Source organism: Tiliqua scincoides, chromosome 7 (assembly GCF_035046505.1).
Source record: "Tiliqua scincoides isolate rTilSci1 chromosome 7, rTilSci1.hap2, whole genome shotgun sequence".
Classification (NCBI taxonomy): domain Eukaryota; kingdom Metazoa; phylum Chordata; class Lepidosauria; order Squamata; family Scincidae; genus Tiliqua; species Tiliqua scincoides.
The window spans coordinates 64,897,364-64,922,401 of NC_089827.1; the positions used below are offsets into that span (position 1 = coordinate 64,897,364).

General features: G+C 45.0%; 1 protein-coding gene and 1 pseudogene across 1 annotated transcript in view; one reads left to right on the plus strand and one right to left on the minus strand.

The window, feature by feature from the left end:
* The window catches only part of PLXNC1 (plexin C1), a 67,745-nt gene extending 44,250 nt beyond the window's left edge, over positions 1 to 23,495 (minus strand). The window contains exons 1-5 of the mRNA XM_066634305.1: positions 22,593 to 23,495; positions 5,647 to 5,772; positions 2,863 to 2,997; positions 1,258 to 1,358; positions 388 to 484 (exon numbers count right to left, since the gene is read on the minus strand). Of these exons, the coding sequence (XP_066490402.1) occupies positions 388 to 484; positions 1,258 to 1,358; positions 2,863 to 2,997; positions 5,647 to 5,772; positions 22,593 to 23,480 (1,347 nt within the window). The 5' untranslated portion in view covers positions 23,481 to 23,495. The remainder of the gene's footprint in view (positions 1 to 387; positions 485 to 1,257; positions 1,359 to 2,862; positions 2,998 to 5,646; positions 5,773 to 22,592) is intronic.
* LOC136657783 (5S ribosomal RNA) lies at positions 14,392 to 14,511 on the plus strand (annotated as a pseudogene).
* Positions 23,496 to 25,038: the final 1,543 nt, after the last annotated feature.

Genomic DNA, 25,038 nt, shown 5'->3' on the forward strand with positions numbered 1-25,038 from the left:
CAGTAGAATGGAAAGCACTTAAAAAGTGCTTTTGGGTTAATTGACCAAAGGATCTAAACACATTTTAATATAAAACTGCATACATGCAAGCATAGAAATAAAAAACAAAAATATTGTATAGATTACCTTTGAAAAGTAAACAGTTATAAAATCACTAGATTCAATGACTGCGAAATGACTTAGTAAAAATACTAATTTCATTTTTTATTTTTAGCCTGGACTGGGGGCCTTAGACGTGGAGCCTAACAGGGAGAAATTGGTCCAACTGGCTTAAAACAGGCTCTGCACAGATGTATAACTTAACTATCACCTTCATGTATTATGCCTCCTTATATTGACCTCATATCGGCAATAACTGAGTGCAAATAAAATTTATGTATAACATACCTCACCTCTGTCAACATTGACTTTCAGACATTTGTCTGTTCCATATGAAATGTTTGCCCACTGATTTGAATGTAGACATTCTTTTGCTAAAGTGCACCTGAAGGAAATCCAAGCAGACAAAAAGACTTACAGATCTGCTTTGTTTGTACAGGGGCCCCCCATATCCATGCAGATCAGATTTATGGATCAGGTTCATGGGCTGCATCGCCTCCGGATGATCCTCTGAGCCCAGCATAGGCTGCAGGCACCCATCCACGGCCTCTGCCAGGCTCAGATTGAGCATGGCAGTAAAAAAAAAAAAAAGCTACTTCCGGTTTCTTCGTTAAACCAGAAGTGCCAGTTTTTAATGCAGTATAAGGCATTGGGAAGCCCAGAGAAGCCCAGGAAGGACTTCAAAGTCTTCAAAATTAGTAAGCATGGCACTTGAGGGAGTCCCATTCCCTGAATTGCTGTTCATTTAGGGAGTGCTATCCCTTTACACAGTCCTATCCCCTCCCCAATGTAGCTGTGCCAAAAAGGCCCATGCTCTATCCATCCTTTTTCACATGGAGATGGATGCCATCGAGAAGATGGAGATAGAGTGGGGGGCTTTGGAAGGGAAAGAGGTTTAAACTCCCTTTTTCCCTATGTAAGCCTCCCACCCTGCAATGGGTCTCCTCAGATCTGCACCAGTATATTTGCTAGCGCAAGTCCAAGGACAGAAAGGGGGCAGAGGGGCTGCAGGAAAGAGGACAGGATCCGGCATGAGCCATCCCTACTGAATCCATCCCCTCCCACCAGCCTTCCTGCTCCCATTCCTCCCCTTTCCCCACCCCCATTCTGTGGATGAAACTGTGGCTTTGCATGAAATTAAATAGCAAGTAAAAATACCTTGTGTTTGAAGAACACCAACCGCAGTGTGGGTCCATTGCAGATAAACAGTCTTTGCAGGAAATATACTTGCTACAGTTTGCAACCAGTATTCTTCTAACCTTAAAAAGAGAAGGGGGGAAAAAACAATATTTTTTTTACAAATTCTTTTAAAGAATAAAATTATAAAATCAATAAAATTTCCATGAACCCAAAAAATACAGACAGAGCCAACAAAACCGGCAAAGAGCCCTTCGACCCCTTAAAATCTCATTTATTTCAGCAATTTATTTTATTGCAGATTGCTGTCCAGTTCCTCAGAAACTTTATGCAGAAAGTAATGTTTGGTTTGCTTCTGCTGCTACAATATCACAGCTACAACTCTCAAAGTTAAAGTAACTTATATAAATTACTAGCAACTTTTTAAAATAGTCATTCAATGGTGCTTCTTCTGAATTGTATTCAAGGGTATGCCATCAGGTTAAGCCCAATCGTGTTTAGGACGGCCGGCCACCAGACCCAGCAAAGTAAGCCCAGCAGTGGTTGGGCAGAATGGGGAGGAGACGGGGAGGGGCGGATCAGGACTTGGAAGAAGGCTGTACTGATGGCAGCTGTGCCACTGATATCCCATCCCCCCTCGCGGTTTCGATCTATATGGCTGGCACAGATCTGAGTAGATCAGGGCAGTGAGGGCTTAGAAGTGGGCAAGGGAACAAATGTTCCCTTACCTAGAGGAGATCTCCAGGGCCTGAAACTTGGCTGCGGGATGCAGAGCGTGGCCCACTGGGGTGGTTGCATTGGCACAGGGGAAGTTAGGTAGAATTGTACTGCCCTTGTTCAGCCCTGTATGCCAATTCAGATGGCATAACTGGGTGCCTATGAATTGTGATCCTTCTGAAAGACAGTTGATAAAGGACAAGTCCTTTGCTGGCTGTGTGTTTATTTACCCAATTCTATCACTTGCTTGCATCAGCTTATTCTCCATGCTTATGCAAGACAATGTAATTCAGTTACACGATGGCAAATACTGAATAAAGTTGAAACAGTTTAACTTCCAAGTAACACTTAATAAACAATAGCTTATATTGCTAATTAACTCTGCCACCCTATGCATATTTACTCAAAAGTATGCCTCAGTTGTCCAGTGGAGCTTACTCCTTAGTAAGTATATTTAAGATTGCAAACTTAGGGCCCAATCCTATCCAATTTTCCAGGGCCGGTGCAACTATATCAATGGGGTGTGCGCTGCATCCTGCAGTGGGGGGACAGTCACATAGGCCTCCTCAAGGCATGGGAGCATTTGTTCTCTTACCTCGGGACTGCATTGCGGCTGCACCAGAGCTGGAAAATTGGATAGGATTGGGCCCTTAGACTGCAATCCTATATACATACCTGGGAGTAAGCCTCATGAACACCCTGAAACTGACTTTTGAGCACACGTGCATAGGATTGGACTGTAAATCACCTACAGAATTTAGGGTCTCTGTTTACCAGAAGTATTGCAGCAGATTACTTCAGACAAACAGAAAGTCCCCAGGTGAGGTTTGACAATCAACTCTCAAAGTTCCAATGTATTGACTGCATTTGTCCTGACTGCTAAACAACATTATCTAGAGTTTAGCTAACCTCTCTATCAGATGGTAGATAGATGTAATCCTTATCCACAGGGTCCAGGGCAAGCTTGTGAAAAATGACTGGTTCTTCTTCAATTTCATATAAAATTTCTGGGCAGCTTGGCTCCATGTTCTCATCAAGAACAACCTAAAACAAGACACACAAATTATAAGTATCACAATAGTTATTTAGGAAACACTTGCCCATCCCTACTCCATTTATTAAAATGCTGTGTGTCCCCCCACTCCATTTATTTCATTATTTCTCCTCTTCTCCAGTTCTATTAGTTTTTTAAGGCAAGAAAAGAACAAAGTCCAACAGGCAACTGTTGTGTTTAATACAATGAAGTACTATTGTTGTTATATGCACTGATCTTGATCTGCCTCTTTTAGCCTTAGAGCAGAGGTGCCCAAACTCCGGCCCTGGGGCCACTCAATGCGGCCCTCAGGGAGCTCCCAGTCTCCAATGAGCCTCTGGCCCTCCAGAGATTTGTTGGAGCCTGCACTGGCCTGATGCAACTGCTCTCAGTTTGAGGGTGACTGTTTGACCTCTCGCGTGAGCTGTGGGATAAGGGCTCCTTCCACTGCTTGCTGTTTCACGTCTGTGATGCAGTAGCGTCAGCAAAGGAAAGGCCAGCCTTGCTTTGTGCAAGGGCTTTTAGAGGCCTTGAGCTATTGCAAGATCTTCATTCATTCATATAAGTTCATCTTTAATATATTCATTTATGTAAATCTATGTAAATTTATTCAAATTTTAAATGTAAATTAATTCTTTTTCCCCGGCTCCCAACACACACACACACACAGTGTCAGAGAGATAATGTGGCCCTCCTGCCAAAAACTTTCGACACCCCTGCCTTAGAGTGTTGCTGCTAAGCCTTTGACACTAGGAGAACGAAAGAGGCAGCAACAGATAGATGTGTGCAGCAGTCTCAGCAATTAGTCAACTGTTGATGTTTCTGAAGCACTTTTAACACTCTAAAATGCTATATATGCATTAATAATGATCATTACTATCTATTATAATTGCTGTGTTAAAATGGTGAGGAATTATTGCACTGAATTATTCCTCACACACACACACACACACACACACACACACACACACACACACACACACACACACACACACACACATCTCTGCTTTTCCTGTAGAGACAGGATCAGTTTCCCATTAGGGGCCTCATCCATGAGTAACATCATTAAACAGCAGGGAAGAAAAACATTTCACAGATAAACTAACAAACCCAAAGCAAAGAAAATGGGAGGGGAGGTTACCATAAACTTTTTATCCTTTTGTAATTTTATCAAGGAACACAACAGTAATGATTTTAAATTTTTTTTGTTAGCCCCCCTGAGAACTTCATTAATTGAAGAGCAGGGTAAAAGTGCTTAAAATGCTTAAAACCAGCATCAGAACAAATTAATATTCAGCAATAAATTATTTTTGCAGCCAACCTTTCTCTTTACGATCCAATAATTGTTTGCAAATTGAGTTCATGCCTGAACCTCAAAGGAGGTAGAAGGTTCAAACATCCAAAGAGATGCATGCACAAAGATGCCTCTCTCCAAACAAATAAGAGCAGAACATCATAGCTCAATCCTATCCCTTGCCTGAGCCAATGCAGCCATCCTTGCGCCGCCTCAGAGTGTCACAAATGTGCCATAAAGAATGTTTGCAACTGCTCATGAGCTGGGTGGGCCAGTGTAAAGGCCAGGGCTGGCCTACCGGTGCTGTATCCAGGAGCAGCACCAGCAATCACAGGTAAAGTTACACTGAGCAGCCCAGGGGCAGGGAGGGAGTATTTCTGGGCAGGCAGAGGGCAGAATGGGGACAGATCAGGCCTGGGAGGGAGGCAGGATCAGGCCTCCGCCATATCCTAACCCCCCCACCCAGGTTGTCCAGCATTACACCAAGCTTTCCGGATTTGCACCAGCTGTGGCTGGCTGCACCAACTATGGGTGGCTGAGGATTTTCCCAGGTTAAGGGGAAACATATCCCCTTACACCAAGGAGACCTCCAGCTGTCTCCTAACCTAACCTCCTGTGGCCTGGTTGTGCCAGCCCAGATTAGATTGGGCTTGAAAATCAATGGACGGCTTCAGCCTGCTCTTTAGCTTCCAGTTTGAACTTAGCTGGGAAATTTGTGAGCAATTTCCCCTTGCAAGAAACACTATTTTGCCATTAAAAACAGAAAAGATAAATATAAGACAAAATCAGTAATTAAAGATTTCTGTCCTGTGGAACAAAAACCAAAGTGGTGCAATTCACATTGGGAATTTTTTCCAAAGGGAAATTACATCCTCATCTCCCAGATATTAACAGAAACAATAAAATTGGCTTAGCTTCCAAAAGAGGTTAAATTTAAAAGAGGAGGAGCCCTGAAAGTGTCTGTCTACACTGGACAAGTTGGCGCTGCAATTACATTTTTCTACTTCCCCAAAACCGCCACAAATCTGAGTTGGGGGGGAGGGGGAAATACAGGAATGAAATAAAAAAAACACTGACAATTTGGAAAAAAATAAACACTGACAATTTGGAAACAGTAACAGCTGGTAGATCTGTATACTGGGAGTAAACAAACTTTAGCAATTCATGAGGAAACAGTTAGGGTAGAAGTACTCTCTATATGCTCATTTCTTAGTTAAATATTCATGTTGTCGTTTCCCTTAAGAATAAACCTCAAAATGTAAATCAGAATGGCAGGTGTAAAGATAAACACACTCTTGCAACACAGCATGCTAAACAGTGAGCAGAACCTGTGCACTGATCAAACCATAAGCCTTATACCACCTACCTTCATTAACTGTCCGTTTCCTGTCCCCAAAAATAAAACAATCTTCTCCAGAACAACTGTGGCATAAACAGAGACTAAATCAGAGTGTCTCAGGGATGGTGATTTGATAGGCAATGTTGAATTTTTCTAAAAAAAAAAAATTTAAACACAGGACAAAAATATGAGTACACATTTTTCAAAGATATTATTTTTAAGAAACTTGTTTCATGTGCTGATAGCTTCTCCATTGGATTACACATTTTGGATGCAGTATTTTATTTCCAATATTTCTTTCTTTTAAAATATTTATATTCCACCTTTCTTATCAAGAGAGGCCAAGATGGCTTCCATGTTAAAGAAACAGCAAGGCTTCAATGCAATATTGGTGGGGAAACCATTGAACTGGCCTCTCATTTGTGCAGCTTGTACATACTGCAGTCATTTGTGGCTTGTTTGCTGATTTCAATATGGAAAAGAAAGACTGAGCATAAAACAAAGAATGCTGGACATGCTTGTTATAAATGTGATGAGCTGTACCTGTTTAGCCTAGCTAAAAAGTTATGCGTTTCAAGTTATAAATATATGAGAAAGATTTAACAAAGGGAATTGTTGGGCAGCCCAATCCTAATGGGCCTAGTGCTGCCGGAACTAACATGCATACTGTAAGGCATATTGCAGTAGCATGGAAACTCTGGTCCTGGCGGAAAGGCCAGCACCAGCCTCCAACGCCAGTTAAAGGCCTGTGCCCACTGACCATAAGAGTAGAAGCAGGAGCAGATAGGCTCTCAGCAGGCCAGTGAAGGAGCAGGGAAAGGGCTGAATGGAAGTAGAGAGGGGTGTAATGGGCAGGGGGTGGAGAGGAGGTTGGATTGGTCCCAGGAGTGCAGGAACAGTGGCAGTGGCTACTGCCATATCCTATCCCCCCTTCCTGGGTCTTATTTTCCAAAAAGAACAGCAATTTTGCTGGTGCATGCCCAAGTAGCCCCATAGGGACAATTGCCCCTACCTACAGGGAAGATCTCCAGACCTCTGTTCCCATGCTGGATACAACAGAGGCTGTTTCAGCACCACTGCAATGCAGTAATCTCAGCAGGATTGTGCCAGAAGTCAGCCAATAAGTGAAAAAAAAAAAAACTACAATAAGTCAATTGTGGAGAGTTTCTGAAGTACCAAAGTTCACAAAATGCTAATGAAAAGATAAATGCCAAAAACAAAGAACAAGCATTATTAAGTCTTTGCAAAAACAGAGAAATCCCTAAAGCCGTAGGCAATTATTTAGTTGGACATCACAGCACCAAACTAAACAAGTACCTCTGGAGCAACAGGCCGTGCCTGTGTGTAGCGCCTTTTTTAACACAGAAAAATCTGAAAATCCACTAAGCAGCTGTATGGGCAAAGTGGGAGACTGAATGTGCAAGCAAACATGCTTCTGAAGTGGGTGAGAGAACCCAAAAACCATTAGCACTTCCATTAGATTTACTGAACTAACTAGCCCATCTCTGGCACTGAAAAAAGGGCCAGAAAGTACTATATGAGCTCTAGTTATGACTAAGGGAGGTTTCTTTTTAATAAATTCATACCAGAAAGAAGAAAATGTCAGAATGACAAATGAGAGAAAATTAAAGAGCCAGGGTGGTGTAGTGGTTTGGGAGGTGGACTTAGACCTGGATGATCCAGGTTCAAATCCCCCCTCAGCCACAAAGCTTCCTGGGTGACCTTGGGCCAGTCACTTTCTCTCAACCTCACCTACCTCACAGAGGTGTTGTTCTTGTCCTGTTTCTGAGGACAAGAAAGAGGGGAGGAGCAGCTGCGTAAACCGCCCTGAGCTCTTTGGAGGAAGGGCGATATAAAAATGTGAAAAGTAAAAAATAAATATAATAAAGCCTATCCGTGACATTTTAAAGAGATTTCTAATGGTCCAAAGTTCCAGGGTTCCGCACTGATGAATAAAGGTGGTGCATATAGCCAGTCAAGGCCCACAGTGCTCAGAAATATAGTTTCAACAGAGAATATCAGGGTACTGGTAGCTCTATGATTAGAGTCTGGGGTTGTTTGGTTGTAAGCAGAAATGCAATTGTCCAGCCGCGGACTTATTTGGGTGGTTGGAAAGGGCTCGCAGCAAGGTCAGCAGCTGGGAAGTTTACAGGCCTGAAGGCAAGTTGAGCAGGCACTTGTCTGAGCTTGCCTCAGTTGACACAAATGGGCACACAAGGGGAACACCTGGGACATTAAAGAGGAGGCAGGAAGGGGAGGGGGAAAGCTAGCTACAAAAGCATCTGCCTGCCTAGGATGAAGGATCTTTGGGGGAAGGAGCTGAGGGAGGCCTTGATTGCTGGACACCAGCTATAACCCCACTGGGAAGCCACTTGAAACCCCAAGGTGGAGGAGACAGGATGCCTCTTCCTGTCCAGCTCTGAGGTAGCATTAAGAGTTCTGCTTGCTCCACAGTGGACGACGATGACAATGATTAACAGTATTTGAGAGCCCCCCAAAAAACAACCCCCTGCATGTAGTGGGGTGGCAGTGATGCACCCTTTCTGCAATACAGCATAAACAATAAAATAGGGTTTGGAAAAGGGAATTTAAACTATCCCTTAAATCTTTCAGATCTCTTCCAGAAAGAGCTTGAAGCAACTAGCTCGTATCACACTGAGAAATGTTTTTAGGCCTGCAGACTGATGAAACCAACTATGTAACACCGGAAAAACAATACGGGGTCATGAGATCTATCACAAGGGCTGCAGTCTACAGAGCACTGACACATTGTCAAAGTGTTTCTGTTCAAAGACTTTCTGTTCTGTTTTATCTTGTCAATTTATTTTCTATGTATTTATTATTTATTTAAAATATTTATACCCTGCTTTTCAGGTTTAAGAATCTCTCCAAATGTGCACATAAAAGATTAAAACAACAATAAAATACATGTGAAATGTAATTTATTTCTAATAAAATCTCCTTCGATATAATTTTGTATAAAAGTCCTGCTGGCTCAAGCGTAGGAAAAAGAGGGGAGTCAGTCATCTTTTGAGGGGCTCTCACTTACAAAAGAGGCATTCTTTTCTAAATCATCTCATGTATGCTGAAGGAACTGGCACGGGGAACACACTGCTGTCAGTCTTTAAGGTAAGAAGCCCAGGGGGATCTAACCAGACCTAACTTGCAAAGCTGTGTTCAGTTTTGGGCCTCATTTTTAAGGACACTGACAAGCAACATTCCCTATAATGTTGCCCCAGAGTGTGCAGAGCCCTCTAGTGGCTGCGTGGGGGTACTTGTGGAGCACTCAGTGATGACATCATTGCTGAGCTCTGGAGCACCAAGAGGGAAGCTTATAGGAAAGGCTGTTAACAGGATGAAACTGGTTCAGAGGAGGGCAGAAAAGATGTGGGCAGTCTGGAACCAAGTCCTATGAGGAATGGTTTAACAAGCTTGTATTGTTAGCCTGAAGAAGAGAAGACTAAGGGGAGATATGATCACATGTTCAAGTGTCTGAAGGGCTGTCATGCAGAAGGAGAAACAGATACTCTCTGTGGGGGCAGTATTAGAACCAATGTGCTACAACTACAGGGAAGCAGTTTCAGGCTATTTATGAGGAAGAATTTCCTAACTATAGGAGCTGCTTGGCACCACAGCAGCCTGCCTTGTGCAGCTGTGGTCTCTCCCGCACTGGAGGTTTTCAGGCAGAGGCTGAATTGCCACCTGCCAGAAATGCTGTAGAATAATGTTCTTCAACCTGTGAGCTGTGACCCCAATGGAGTTGCAAAATTTCATTAGGGGGGTTGTTTCAACCTTTCACAGGTTTAAGAGAGGGCTTGGATCCAATCCAATAATGGTACTGCCTTATCAAAACTGAGTTCTTGATATAATCCGGCATAGCTTCTTCTCACTGTCTTGCCCAATGGCTCTTAAGGCTGGCTGTGCTCAGATTGGTACCTCACAGTGTTGCTGTGAAAGCACAAGAGGGAGGGAGGAAAGGGGCTAGTGGGGGCAGGGAGTGGGCAGATGTCTTGGAGGGCAGGATCAGCAATGGGTTCCCAGTGTCATACTTTACTATTTATTGGGGTTGTGACATTGATGCTGTTCTTTGCCCCATCAATGTCCTTTTCTACTCTAACATTCAATGGTAAAAGTCTGAGAGGAGCTGCTTTACCCACTGAGGCAGATGAGGTCAGAGTTCTGACATCCACAGAAGGGCTAAGCTCAAGTGGGAAGAAAGCAGGAGTTGGGCACTGAAAGGGTTAACAACAGGGTAATAGTTCTTTTTAGACACTGGAGCCCTTGCACATGGGAGGACCCTCTGCATCAAAGTGATTACACAGAACTTGTATGCATTTCAGTGGGGCTTACTTCAATGTAATGCACCCAGGGGTACAAATGTCCTGAGAATTCTTTGATAAAAGTAACCTCAACCTGCATGCTAAATTTCTGCAGGCATGCCTTGATAATTACCAAGAGCATACTGTACTGCAGGGGTAGGCAACCTATGGATACATGTGAGCTACTTAACAAAATGACTAACTGCTAAAGATCTACTGTAATGTATGAAGTACAGTGGTGCCTCGCATAACAAATGCCCCATGCACCAAAAAACTCGCATAACGAAAGAGTTTTTCGATTGAGTTTGGTAACTCGCATAACGAAAATTTCTGGCCGTGCTTCGCATAGCGAAAAATTTTTTAGGTCCGTGCTCGCATAACGAAAACTTTTTTAGGTCCGTGCTTCGCATAACGAAAACTTTTTAGGTCCGTGCTTCGCATAACGAATTTTTTAAAAATTAAAAATTTCGTTTATGCTTCAAATTTTAGAAATCCTCTGTACAGTATGTATGCCTTTAAAGAGCACGTAATAAACACTTTGTAAACCAAATTTGACTTCGTTTTGACCTTTTTTGCCCATAGGAACGCATTAATTAGATTTCAATGCATTCCTATGAGAAAACATGATTAGCGCAACGAAAATTTCGCATAATGAAAGGATTCGCGGGACGGATTAATTTCGTTATGCGAGGCACCACTGTAGTAAAAATCAGATTATTTGTTATTTGCATATTTTCTTAAAGCAGATTAAATTACGTTTGAACACTGGGGCCTGGTGCTAAAAAGTGCCAAGTCTAGAATGCATTATCTCAGACACTGTGCCACACATGGGGAAAAGGGTTTAGCACTCACTGGAGGTGGTGTGTGTGTGTGTGTGTGTGTGCGTGCGTGCGAGAGAGAGAGAGAGAGAGAGAGAGATGGAGTACACATTAATGCTTTCTTCATACTGGAGGAATATATAAGTTGGGGTGGTTCCATCTAACATGGAGATGGATGTATAAATTGGTCCACCAAAAGGTGGCATGTACAAAAGGAACAACATTACTTGTGGAAGCCACTGTCTATAGAGAGGTAATATCTCAGGAGGAGTCAGAAATGAATGCAAAGCACTGCTATGAAAGGCCAGCACAAACATAACAACCATAACACAACCTCTGTCATTCCTGCTACCTAGCTCGCCACCAGCTCCTTGGGCTGTCTGAATGAGCTGAAGCACACAATATATTTGCCTTCTAAGCACCCAAGAGACAAGTATTTCAGTAATAGGGGCCAAGGAGATACACAATTAAAAAATGATGCCCAAAATGCACTGCACTCTGCACACACTCAGAGGCAACTCCATTTTTTTATTGCTTCACACATGCCTGCCACCCAAAATGTGTCCCTAATAACCCCTGGTTTGAATTATATGCTAAACAGAACCCAGAATAGTGACAAAGTAGCCCACACAGCAGTGGTAAAAGCAAAACATTTTTTCTCTTTTTCACCCCAGGGTCTTCTCAGAAAAACACACTCACGAGCAACACAGAACAACTTATCCCTAGATTGTAGCGCACACACTCACTCACCCCAAAGCAGCAGAAGTAAATTAACATGGAATAGGGATCTCAGAACCAACGGGGGGGGGGGGGATGTTTCTGGATTGCAGAAGACACAGATATTCACCCAGAAAGCTTGCCACAACCATGCACACCACATGGAGAGGGAGAAGCAAGCACAAGTTCTTCCTCCCCTCACAAGTGACCAGATAGTGGCCACACAGCTGCAGAGGAGGTGGATGGCAGCCCTTTGTTGCAAGCTACTCAAAGCAGGCACACAAGTTACCAGTAGCTCAAGAGCTACTGGTTGCCTACCTACACTGTACTGTATTCTTCTTTATAAGCTGTTTTAGATAACAGATATAAGAGCAGCAAATAAAGGAGGCATCTTAATGTATTTTGTGCCTTTTTTCACATATCCCACAGACATAAACCTAGTTTAATGTATAAGCCTAACTGAAAATCTCACTTAAAAACCATTGAGCAATTGTGTCGCAGTGTGACTTTTGTAACTGCAAAGCCAAGTTCCTGCTTTCTAGCTTTGTTGAGCAATATCACAAGATCATTCTTTGGGTACATTTAGCCAGCTGGTTTCAGTTTTTGCTAACACTGTGCCCGGCTCACTCACAGATAAGCATTTTTACAGCCCACTGACAGTAATGGGAAAGTTAGGTGTGTATTTCATTCTATCTCACCGATACTAACAAAATTTAAAAGCATAGGTTAAATCAAGCATCCTTTTTCTACAGAGATATTTGCATACCTGTAAAACATAAAGATACAATAGTTCACACAACTGCTATAAAATTCATGCTGGTTGCAGAATGCTGGTTGCAGATTGGGGGCAGGCCAATGTGATCACTGATGAAGCTGAAGTTTAGCTGGGAAGCTCTGGATTCAAATCTCCACTCAGCCATAAAACTCACTGGGCACAATCCTATCCTGCACTGGAACAGGTAAGCCAGAGCCTTGCACTGTATCCAGTGTAGGATAGTGGCCATAAGCAGCTCAGCCAGAGGTAAGGGGAAACATTTCCCCTTACCTCTGGATAAGGGCTGCTGGCCCCAATGGGTCTCCTCAGACTTGCGCCACCTCTTGAGGTGGCACAAGTCCAAGGAGAGCAGAGTTGCTTGAAGTTACTCTGTTCTCCCTGGGAACGGAGGTTAGGATCTGGCATAACTGCCAGATCCCAGTCCCACCTCCCACTTCCCGCCCGCCCACGTTTGGTGCTTGCATCGACCCAGCCAGGCCGACGCAAGCATCCAAAAGGAAGCAGTCATGGACGCTTATGTCAGCCTCCACAGGCCGGCACTTCCCAGAGCGCTGGCCCGGCTTCCACTTGAGAGGCACAAACGTGCCTTATGGCACATTTGCAGCCCTCCTTGGCTGGCGCAAGTGACTTGCGCTGGCCAAAGTCATTTCTAGGATTGCGCCCACTGTGATCTTACACCAGTAACATGATTTCTCAGCCTACCTCAGAGTTGTATGTATAAACTGAATGTCCTGTATGCTGCCCTGAGCCATCTGGGGGAAGGATGGAATAAAATATAATTAGAACAACTTCTACCAAGGAAATGAGAGGTCTACACGACATCTACAAACACAACATCTACAAACATCTGATTATTAGAGCAAGTCAGGTCCATTCTTGTACTGATGATAGAACATAACAGTACCTATATTATAACCACTACACTCCAGTATTATAGCAGCACTACAATATCATTGCAAGTACAGCAATACTTCCCCAAATGCTGCTTCCTTTAGTGTTAAATTGTGACAGTACTCTTTCTCCAGCTATTCTAGCCAATGACAGCAGTGTATTCTGGGCCAATTAACTCTCATTTCTTGCCGATTAATGATGTATTCTATAGCACTATTTTGCAAAGTGCTCAACTTTATAGAATGGATCTTCTACATTATGAGAAGTATTACTTTACAGTGGTATGAAACCATTTTAGAATAGGGTATTACAGTGGTTTCCAAACTTTTTAGCACTGGGACCCACTTTTTAAAATGACACTCCGTCGGGACCAACCTAGCTTTATGAGACTAAGGGCACAATCCTAACCAGGTCTACTCAGCAATAAGTCCTATTTTGTTCAATGGGGCTTACTGTTAGGAAAGTGTGGTTAGGATTGCAGGCCGAAAAAAAAGATTTCACTTTAAACTGTTTGAGCATCTGTTTTTCTTCTTTTTACTGGGGGGGAAGGACTGCCTTCTGGAACATTTGTTGAGCTCCAAGTTCATTGGATTGGGACCATTCTGTGGCCTAGCATTCCCCTTGGCCTGCCCTTTGAAGTGGATCAAGGAACATTTACTCATGGGTAAACATGCACATACTGCTCCATAGGGTTCAATGCATTTTCCAGGTCAACAATCAGCTTGCCAGTTTCGCAACACACCCAAAATCAGGGCATGGGACACTGAAGGGTCCCAACCCACAGTCTGGGAACCACTGTGGATTACACTCAGCAGATTTTTACTTTCCTACTACATTTTTTAAAAAAAACAACAAATCTTGTTGCAAATTCAGCATGAAATGCAGCTTAAAAGACATATGGCACACAAAAAATCCTGAAAATTTGGCATGGTGCTATATATTTGCAGGCATCACAATTCTAAGTGGCTAAGCAGACATGTCTTTCCTCATGCTCAGAGCAGTCAAATCTTTGTTCATAGCAGTCACATCTTTCCTTATGCTCACTTCAAGGTGGGCTACTTCCTTTGTAGCTAGGAATTTTGGGGGTGCAGATCAAAATTTCAGACTCCAGACAAATTTTTCTGCATACTTACTTGGGAGTAAGGTCCACTGAAATGGGTTTTAGTGTTTGTGTCAGGGTTAGAACATAACCCAGTTTAAATTTGCAGGCCTAAATAAGGTAGGGTCTAATGTATGCTGAGTCATACATTAGTCAGACAGCAACTGTTACCCTGCACATGCCCAATCTCATCTGATCTTGGAAGCTAAGCAGGGTCAGGCCTGGTTAGTACTTGGATGGGAGACCACCTGGGAATACTTGGTGCTGTAGGCTTATACCAGGGGTGCTCAATACGTCAATTGCGATCAACCAGTCGATCGCGAGGCAAAATGAGTTGATCGCAGGCGTCTCTCCTGTCCAGGCATCCCTGGGAGTGATGCATCCCTGGGAGTGAGCCCCGTTGACTCTACTGGGGCTGACTCATGAGTAGTCCTGGAGAGGAGCCGCTGGCAGGCTTCTCTCCCAACCACGCATCCCTGGGAGTGAGCCCCGTTGACTCTACTGGGGCTGACTTACCTTTCCCCTGTTTTTGCACTGGTATGTATGGAGATCTGCCCCCCCAACTTCCATCTGTTGGTTCTCTGTGCAAGGGGTTTTGCACTGGTCTTGCTGTGATGTCTATATAGAGATCTTCCCTCCCCCACACCTTTCTCCTGTTTTTGCACTGGTCTGTATAATGTGATCTGCTCCCCCCCCCCCACTTGTATTGGAATTGAGGAAGATCTGGTGAGGAGGTAGATGTGGTGTCAGCAGTGGCCCCTTTAAGGGTAAGGCCTGGGCATCCAGCAGAGTGTGCTGCACAGCTGCAGCCACTTGAAGGCAATAGGGCCCTCAGGGATATAAGAGCACCTGAGGCAGGAAGGGCTCCACTTATTTATGTGAGTCAGCCTTTTCCTACATGAAGATCATTAAGTCCAAGTACCGGTCCACCATGATTGATGAACATTTGGAAGTGTGCTTGAGACTGGCTGTCAGCAGCTACTGTCAGGACTATGCATCCTTGGCTGATTCACTTCAGTGCAAGTCATCAAAGTACACTCAAGTAATTACAAAAAATGTTTATAGTTAATTATGTTGTGTTGTGCAATATTGGCTCATGCGGTTATGGAAGGTACACCAACATACATTGTACACACAAATGTTATATGTTATGATGGCGTGAACATTGTAAAAAAACTCTGGTAGATCTCCGGGCCTTGCTGGGTTTCAAAGCAGCTCTCGAGCCAAAAAAGTGTGAGCACCCCTGGCTTATACCATAGTCTTTCGAGACTGAAGGTTGCCAACCATGCTGAGTCACCAGGACTCAGGTGTAAAGTGAGGCATGCATCTTGAGACAGGGTGTGGCAGGAGGAGGAGCCACCAACCATCCTGATTCATGCACAGAGCTTTATAAGAGGCCGTGAGAGTCCTCATGTGTGTTGTATGTTTTGCTGTCTCTGCTGCTGTTGTTATTGTAAACTTGTAAATACAAACTGAAATGGTGATGGATTTCCTTGCATCTGTGTGCTCTCTACGTTGTGGGCTGTGCCCTTGAAGCTGCATTCTGCTGGACAACCAGATAAGGAGCTACTCCCTCCTTGACAGGTTATGGGCCCAGTGCCAGTAGCTTTAAAACTACACTAAGCCTTTACACCTGGTGAGTTGATTTATGTCACAAGCCCAGGAGGGGCAAGCACTTTATAGCAGCAGCTAAAATGCAGTCTGTTATGGCAGCAACAGGGTTTCCCCTGTGCTGTCTGAATGGCTCTAATTACTCAGCGTGGAGTTATTGGATGGTGCTATACGTCTGGAAAGAATTGCTGTCGGGGATTGTGTCCAATGCTCCTGAACAGCTGGAGGAAGAGGAGAACTTGAGATAAAATGATAAGGCACTAGCTACAGTTGTGTTGTGCCTAGATAACAGCCAATTGATTCATGTGAAAGGAATCACCTCTGCAAGCATTTGCTGGGAGACTCTGTGACAAACTTATGTCAGAGACTCTGTTGCTTCTAAAATAAGCCTGACCTGAAAATTGTACCGGCTTTGCCTTCAGCTGGGAGGCTGTGTGGCTGACCACCTGCAACTGATAAAGCAGATTTTCCAGGAGTTGGAAGAGAAAGATGTTTACTTCCCTAAGCTGCATGAAGTTTTTATCATCCTGAGCTCGCTTGATGAGTCGTGGGATGTGCTTGTTACTACTCTGGAGTCCTTGCCACAACATAATTTGACTCTGGCTTATTTTACCGGCTGGCTGCTTGAAGAAGAGCAGAAAAGGGCAGACAATCTGCTTGTCTGGAGCAAAGATACCAGTGATGTGCCAAGGCCATGTGGAACTACAGCTCAAGCTGCAGAGGAGGAGGACGACGTCCAGAGTGCATGCTGCCAAGAGGTGCTACAGGTGTGGATTAAGCAACCACCTGATAAAGTTCTGCAAGGCAAGGAAAGCCAAAGCCCCAGAGAAGAAGAGTTTCACTTCACAGAAGAGGACTAGAAGGACCCAGGTTGCTGTAGTGAAAACAGCAGACAACACCCAAGACATGTGGCTTGTTGATAGCGGTGCCAGCCAACACATTGCAAACGATCCAGCCTTGTTTGCTTCGCTGGAACCCACTGCCAAAGAACATGTGAACTTGGCAAATGGGATTTGTTCCCCTGTGCAGGGTGAGGGAACTGTGTTTGTACCCTGTTTGGGTAAGCCTTTAACAGGGGTGCTTTGTGTTCCTGCCCTTCAGCATAACTTGCTTAGTGTCTCTTGCCTTGACCAGCAAGGCTATGAAGTGAGTTTCACAGGGGGTGTGTGCACTTTAAAGAAAAATGGGGAAATTACTGCACAGGGCACCATGTTAAATAATCTGTATGTGCTAAAGGCTGTAGCAAGTAGTAATTTGGCCCAGGCTACTTTCAAAAATAAGCCACCACATCATAATTGTATTCATTTAATGCACAGGAGGCTGGAACATGTAAGTTTTAAAATGCTGCAAAAGACATTAGAGTGTGCAAAAGGCCTTAGCCTAAATGAATGCAAAAACTTTCTGGATTGTGCAACTTGCAAGCTGGCGAAATCAAAAGTGTACCCAGTGAGCAAAAAGAGTACTAGACAGACAAACCGTCCTTTTGAGCTAGTTCATGTTGATTTAATCGGCCCCGTGAGTGAAACTTATGGAGGGGCAAGATTTGTAATGGTGATAGTAGATGACTTTACACGATATGGATTCTGCTACCTCTTAAAGGGAAAGGATGAAACCTTTGAGCAGTTCTGCCAATGGGTGAAGTTTGTGAAGCGCAGGTATGGGCACAAGGTAGCCCAGCTCCAAACTGACCATGGGTCAGAATGCATGAATGCCAGATTTCAGAAAACTGGGATCAATATGATGAAACTTTCGCACCTACATTAGGAGGTGAGGCTGTTAGACTTGCTTTAGCCATTGCAGCCACAAAAGGTTGGCATATACATCATTATGATTTTAAGACAGCTTATCTCAATGCTGAACTAAAAGAAACTGTTTACTTGACCCAAGCCCCAGGATATGAGAGTAAAGAACCAGGCACAGTATACAGGCTACAGAAAGCTCTATACGGATTAAAACAAAGTGGTCATGTGTGTTGAATGTTTTGCTGTCTCTGCTTTGTTTTGCTCTGCTGCTGTTATTGTAAACTTGTAAATACAGACTGAAATGGTGATGGGTTTCCTTGCGTCTGCGTACTCTCTATGTTGTGGGCTGTGTCCTTGAAGCTGCGTTCTGCTGGACAACCAGATAAGGAGCTACTCCCGCCTCCAGAGTTTGTTCACCACCCAATAGAGAATATTTTGTCATGAAGCATTAAGAAAAAAAACAGTACAACAAACTAGCCACTAACTAGACAAAATTATCATAGCTTTTACCTGGAGAAGTGCTGAATAAGTGACACTTCAGGCTAGGCCCTCCCAGCGATCCACAGTGAAGAATTGGGTATTAAATACTACCTGTGACTACAAAGGGTTCTTCAACCAAATGTGACACTCCCTTCTCCCCACTAGCTATATAAAAATCATGTAACAAAACAGGAAATGATGGGCCTGATTCTGTATCACCCCATACGAGCACTGTAGTGCTCCCCAAGACTCTGCACATATGCTAGCAGGGCTTCCCAAGACTCCTTTTAGGAGCATAAAGGACTCAAGAGACCAAAAAGTTTGCAAACTGCTGGCTCAGAGGGCACTGTCATATGCCCTGGGATCAGATCTCCCTAATGAGGCTCATGAATACAGACAGAGGATCTGACCCAGTGTATCCTGTTAAGAGCCCTGTCTACTTTGATGGGAATAAATCACATCTACAATCATTATGCGCTAACATGTATACAATTCTTAGTGCTTTGGACTTCTTGAATAAATATTGTGGGGGGGGGGAGAAAGAATATGCCAAAATCATGATGAAGGAGGAGGGTTTGTTTAGTACTTTGCCCTTCATCAGTTTCAAACTTGATCATGCTCCCTCCCACATTATTTTTAATGAAAAAAACTTCCATTGGTTTTTAATGCCAATGAAGGGCTGCAATCAGAACTATGGTGGGGAGTAAAGTACTACAAGTCCTTTATGTCCACCATAGTACTAGTCCACTGAACCCCCCTATCCCCATGCTCTTTAGTTTAAAAAAAGCACCTAGAGTCAGGTTACATGTTTATATTAACATCTAATTTGACCATAAGTTGTTTATTGATCGCACTGAGAGTGTAATAATGTGATTGTTGATGTGCTTCCTTCAAAGCATGATAAATGTTTCATCCTGTTCTTCATTGAAAAAACAAAATAGCTCTGACATCATGGACGCAGTAAAAGAATATTCCAAATTTTGTGGGGATCCAAGTGTTTCTGTGTAAAGTGAAGGACAAAGGAGACCTGTTTGGTAATACTCCCCCCGCCACACACAAAAACAAAAATTTGAGTCAGATATTAATCATAGCAGCAAGTTGCACCTGTATTCATCTACAAATCAGTTCAGTACCCTTCACCTGCTCAAGAGGTAGGAACAAATTCAGTCCACTCACCCTAAAGGTGATCACTTTCAAAGCAAAGCATTTAACCCATTTCTGCCCAGCCCACAGGTGTACACATTTGGTCCCTGTTGCATATATGCAACACTGGGCAGAAATGGCTTAATCAGCATAAGTTCATAGGAACTTATAAATGAAACTACAGCAGTGGTTTCCTAACTTTTTACTGCCATGACCCACTTTGTTGGCTGCAGTGGTCGCATTGCACCCCAGAATGCAAGGACGCAAGGCATTCTAGGGCACAACATGGCTAACAAAGTGGGTCGTGCATCAGCACTGGAACCACTGTACACTTATATACAAAATGATAGACTTGAGAGGTTATGCTAGAAAGACATACAGTGTGAAAAGCCTGACTATCCAACAAGTCCTCCAAAGATGAACCTATCCCACACCATCCAGGGACAAATGCCATCCATACTTAACAGAGGTATTGTTAAGAACTTTGGTGAAGAAGCTGTTTCTTGAAGTCATTTCCAAATTAGCAATCCTGGTGATGTGGTTGGCAGTATAATTTAACACATTTTTATGCTGCAATTTTTTAATGATTCACAATGTAGTTTATGCCATAGAATAAAACAACATCACAAAAAACAGATCAATAATACAAGCAACAGGAAAGCCACAGTGTTAAAACGAAACTCATCAGAGTTTTAAAAGACCGGGAAAAAGTATTGCTCGCACTAAAAAAAAGTGTAGGTTCCAGGCGAGCATCTTTTGGAAGGGATTTTGTAATTAGAGCACCATCACCAAGAATGCTCTCTCCCTGGTCACCCTCCACCTGACCTCAGACAGCAGGGATACCCAGAGGTCCAGGTACTTCGGGATGAAATTGATTTGGTTGCTCAGTCTGACATCTAGCTCAGGTCTGGAACAGAAACTGCTTTGGTTACCCTGATAGATGACCAGAGATAGATGACAACAGAGGCACAGAGGGAGCGTGACCCTGTTGATTTTCTTGGTTATCTCAGAGCCCAATCCTATGTATGTCTATTTACTTATACCTAATGGGACTTACTCCCAGGTAAGTGTGGACAGGATTTCAAGTTCAGTTGCCTTTAATGAGTTGGCTGCAAAACTCCAGTTGTTGGCCCCAACCTCCTAAATCAGTTCTGAATAAGAGACTGCTGCTCGGTCCCAAGGAAATTATGGTACAGGACTCTGTAGGGCTTTATTTTATGTCCCTTGCTTTTAAGATTTTACACAAGCAAGACAGTTCATGGGATTGGAGCATGTTGCCAAACATGCTCATTATAACCTACTATTTCTCTTATCTAGAAGTAGCAGAATATGATTGACTGTGTGAGATCATTAAAAAAATTGAATAAATGTGAATAAACTGAAATCCAATCCAGACAAAGCAAAGAAATTAATAGCGGGCAGGTCTGCCAATTGATATATGATGGATTTGCCTCTTCTTGGTGGGGCTGCACTCCTAGGCAAGAAACAGGCTTGCAGTCCAAAATGATGCTACATCCAGCATTGAACTTTAGGTGACTGTTGTGAGCAGAAGCATGTTCTTTCAACTTCAACTAAGGGCGCAATCCTAACCCCTTAAGTTGGTGCTTTCCAGCACCGACATAAGGGCAATGCAGCTCTGAGATAAGGGAACAAAAATTCCCTTATTTTGATGAGGCCTCCATGAGTGACACCCAACTATGGGATGCCACGCATGTCCCATTGGCACCGCTATGCCAGTGCTGCAAAACACTGACATAAGGGGTTAGGATTGCACCCTTAATGTAAAATATATGGGAATGCAGAAGAACACCAGCAAACAGCCACTAGAAAATACACTGTGCTGGGGGAAGAGGGACAGTTACTCTCCCCATGCTATATATGAGGAATGCCATTTCAAAAAGTGCCTTTTGCCCAGGTAGCTGGACACAACTAACAGGTGTGAAGCTATTTCCACTAAGAAATGAATGTATTAAGCAGAAGCAACTGTGTTATGAAATTCCCACCTGAGATCTATCAGAACCAACTCTATTTGAATACTCAATGCCTGGTAAAAATATTTATTTTTCCACTGAACTTTTGTGAATTAAAAACTCAAAATTTGCTGATTTTCATGAACTACTGCTGTTTGTACTGGGGTTTAGCATTTCAATGTGATTTTATGATATTTTAATTTTTTTTTTAAATCACTTTGAGAGTATTTGTACACAGAAAAATGAGTACAAATTTAATTATAAATAAGCAAGCATCAGTGACATTAACTTATTCCATAATAAATTTCAAAGTTGTCCTTACACCTACATAGACATGTTGCAGTCTTAATCCAGGTAGTATTTTGCCCACTATAAGATACTACAAGATCCTATTCAAAATCGGTTCCAGAAATCTGAACTGTTACCATTACCACAGTCTGAAAAATTAAATCTGCTATTTTTGTGGTGCAACTGAACACAAGTGGAAATAAGGAGAATGTGCAAAATTCATAGGATCCATACGACATATGCAAGACTGATCCACTGTTACCCTCCCCTATGATAAACTGGGCTGAAACTGTAGCACGCATTTATGTGGTGAAACTCTCAGCAGGGGCTGAAAAAAATAATTGGGATCCTACTGCAGCCCAATGAATAGTGTCCCATTCATTTGATAATTTGTTAATGACCTGGAAACTTGGCTCTTCAGAGAGCCAAATCAGTGTGTGTCTCAGATTCAGCCACAAGTTGGTACCTTGGAAATAGTGACCTACTTCTCAGAGTTGCTGCAAACCAAAGAAAATTAACACAGGACTGTACAATCCTTAACATATGGAAGCTGCACTCAGATGCACACTGAGGACCCAATCCTATCCAACCTCCCAGCGCATATGCAGCCACAATGCAGCCCTTTCCCCTACAAACTTTCAACAAACAACAAACTTTCCCTTACCTTGAGGAGACCTCTGCAACAGCCCACCACCACTACAGGATGCAGCACATAGTGCAACAGAGGCTGGAAAGTTGGATAGGGTTGGGAACTTAACTTAGGAGCCTAAACTTGGGGTGACTTTTTCAGAGTAAACATGCACAGGATCAGGCTGCCTTTAAGCATCTGATTAACAGCTGGCCAAGGCAGAGCCCTGGCTTGGGTGGCTATTCAGTACTCATGTTCTTAAGAGCAGTAGCGTAGCTAGAGGTGGGGCAAAGCACTAAGTTCTGCAGATGCCTGAGAGCACCTTGCAAGGGGGCCCCTCTCCTTCAGAGTCATTGCAGGAGGTGGGAGAAAAATGGAGGAGTTTGCCTGGTTCCGAAGGGGTGGGGGATGGCACATTCAGGTGCCTGCAAGTGCTTTGCCCCCCCCCTCTCTAGTTACATCACTGCTTAAGAGAGAAGCAAGACTACTCACACAGCCGCCTTTTTGGCCATCCGGTACTTTCAGGTCCTCCAGGTAGCAGTCCTTGGCGTTGTCCAGCACCCGCGCCAGGTCAAAGATGCAAAGGGCCGAAGAGGTGGGAGACCGTGCTGTGTTGACCTGGAAGACCCCTACCCAGAAGGCGCGCTCCTGGGAGAGCTGGAGAAGGCTGGAGGAGAGGATGTGGGTCCCGTTGGCGCAGGGCAGAAAAGTCTGGCCGTGGTATATGCCTTTCTGGTTGTCCAAATCTGGCCTGCTGATGACGGCCATGGCAGGCACAAGGGTGCGGTTGTAGTGGTGGTAGGGGAAGAAGAAGTGGTGGCTCCACAGAAGAGCATCCACAAAGTACAGGAAGGTGTTCTCGACCAGGGCCCAATACTGCAGCTCCCCCACGTTGCTGTTTTTGTCCTTGATGGAGATGGCCACCAAGACATCGCTGTCCACCTTAGTGGCGCTGCTCAGGATGTGCGAAGTGGCCACCACCAGGTACCAGTGCGAGTCACTGGAGTACAGGTGGCCAGCCGCAGAGCCCTGCGGTAGAGAAGTCACCAGCTGCTCCCCCAAGCACTCGCACGTCAGGTTGGCACATCCCAGGTGCCACTGGTAGCAGGAGCCCTGCGGCTGGGTCCAACAGGTGAGCAGTCTGTCCTCGCGGAAGGGCAGCAGCAGCTTGTTGATGGCGTCGCTCCTGTTCCCGCAGAGGGTCTCCAAGGGGGGTCCCCCCAGCGAGGGCTCCAGGCCGTACACGCAGCGGCCGCTGGCCACCCACAGGCGCCCGCGGCTCACGGCCAGGTTGGCGACGGTGGCGTTGAAGGTCTGTTTCCGCGGGCGCGCCGCGGCCAAGCCCAGAAGCAGCAGCAGCAGCAGCGCCAAGCCGGGCATCCCTCGCAGCCGCCCAGCCGCTGCCAGCCCCGCCATGGAGCCGCCTGGCCGCAGCTCCAGCCCTACCACCGGCTGCGCCGCCCCATAGAGGCGCGCAAGGAGGCCAGTGGCTGTGCCCGCCTTTCTCTCCCCCTGGCGGGGTCGCTGCGGGGGAAGCAGGCGGACCTGGGGCAGCCAGCAGGGCTCTCCTGGTGCGCTTACATAAGGCGAGCGCCTCTCCCTGGCTGGCTGGCTGGAGCGCGCGCTCCTCTCCGGCTCCCTCAGCGCGCCTCGGCAGCCCCGCAAGTTCCCTTTTCCAGCGGGGGGCCGAGCAGCGGCTCTCCCGGCTGCTGCTGCTGAGGCAGACTTTCTCCAGAGGGGCGCCTGAGTCGGCTGAGCGGCACGTGCTCGCCCCTCCCTGGCGCTTCCTTCTGAACCCCTCCGGGGCGCAACGCGCTGGGGAAGTTTTGCGCGCCTGGCCTGGCTCTCCACAGTGTCATGTGAGGGGAGGAGGGGGGGCCTGTGCCCAGGGCCAGTGCCAGGTCATGGAGGGGGGGCTTTGGTGGCCCCCTTCTTGCACCCCAAGAATACCCCTCCTTCTTGCATCTCCTTCTTGTCCGTCCCCCCTCCCCCCAAGGCTGCACCACCCAAAGAGAGGGGAGGAGAAGAGAAGAGATGGAGGCTTTGGCTGCCAGGAGCAGCTGCCACCTCCGTCTCCTCCTCTATTTCTCCCTTGAGTGGCCTTTGCCTGACTGGGCTGAATCCTTTCCATTAGCCCAGTGTTTCTCAAACTGTGGGTCAGGACCCACTAGCTGGGGTCACAAGCCCACTTTACAGGGGTCCCCATTCATTTCAATATTTTATTTTTAATATACTAGAGTATTTCTCACACTGTGGGTTGGGACCCACTAGGTAGATCACAAGCCCACTTCATGGGGTCCCCCTTCATTTCAATATTCTGGCCCCGGGGGCCAGATGCTGCCTGCAGAGAGCCTCTATTTGCCCTCAACCAGCCTCTGATCCCCTGAGAGCCTCTGGCGCAGTTGACCAAACAGAACCAGAGTTGTGCTTGTGTGTGCTTTATTTCCTTGGCTATGTTGGTGCTTGGAGAAATCCTGGACATTTGAGTCCATTCATTCATTCATCTAAGTTCCATCTAATGCATTTATTTAAATTTTATATTTAATTTTTTTTTTTTGGCCCTCAACACCGTGCCAGATATTTGATGCGGCCCTTTGGCCGAAAAGTTTAGAGACCCCTGTATTAGCCCACCAAGAGGGAGGGAAAGGGCAAAAGCAGTGGCATAGCTGGAGGGGATGCAAAGCACTAAGTTTTTGCTGGGAGTCTCACCTCAGCATGCAAGCAGCCCCTCCCCCTTGGAGCCATTCTAGGCAGTGGGTGCAAAATAAATGCCTCTGTTTGGCACCCAGCATGGCTCTGAAGGGGAGGGGGAGGGGCCACTTGCAGGGCACAGTGAGGCTCCCTGCAAAACTTAGTGGATGGATGTGACTTGTATTGTTTTTATTCTAGTGCACATGCATATATACATGTATCTGGGGAGGAGTTGTAGCTCAGTAAT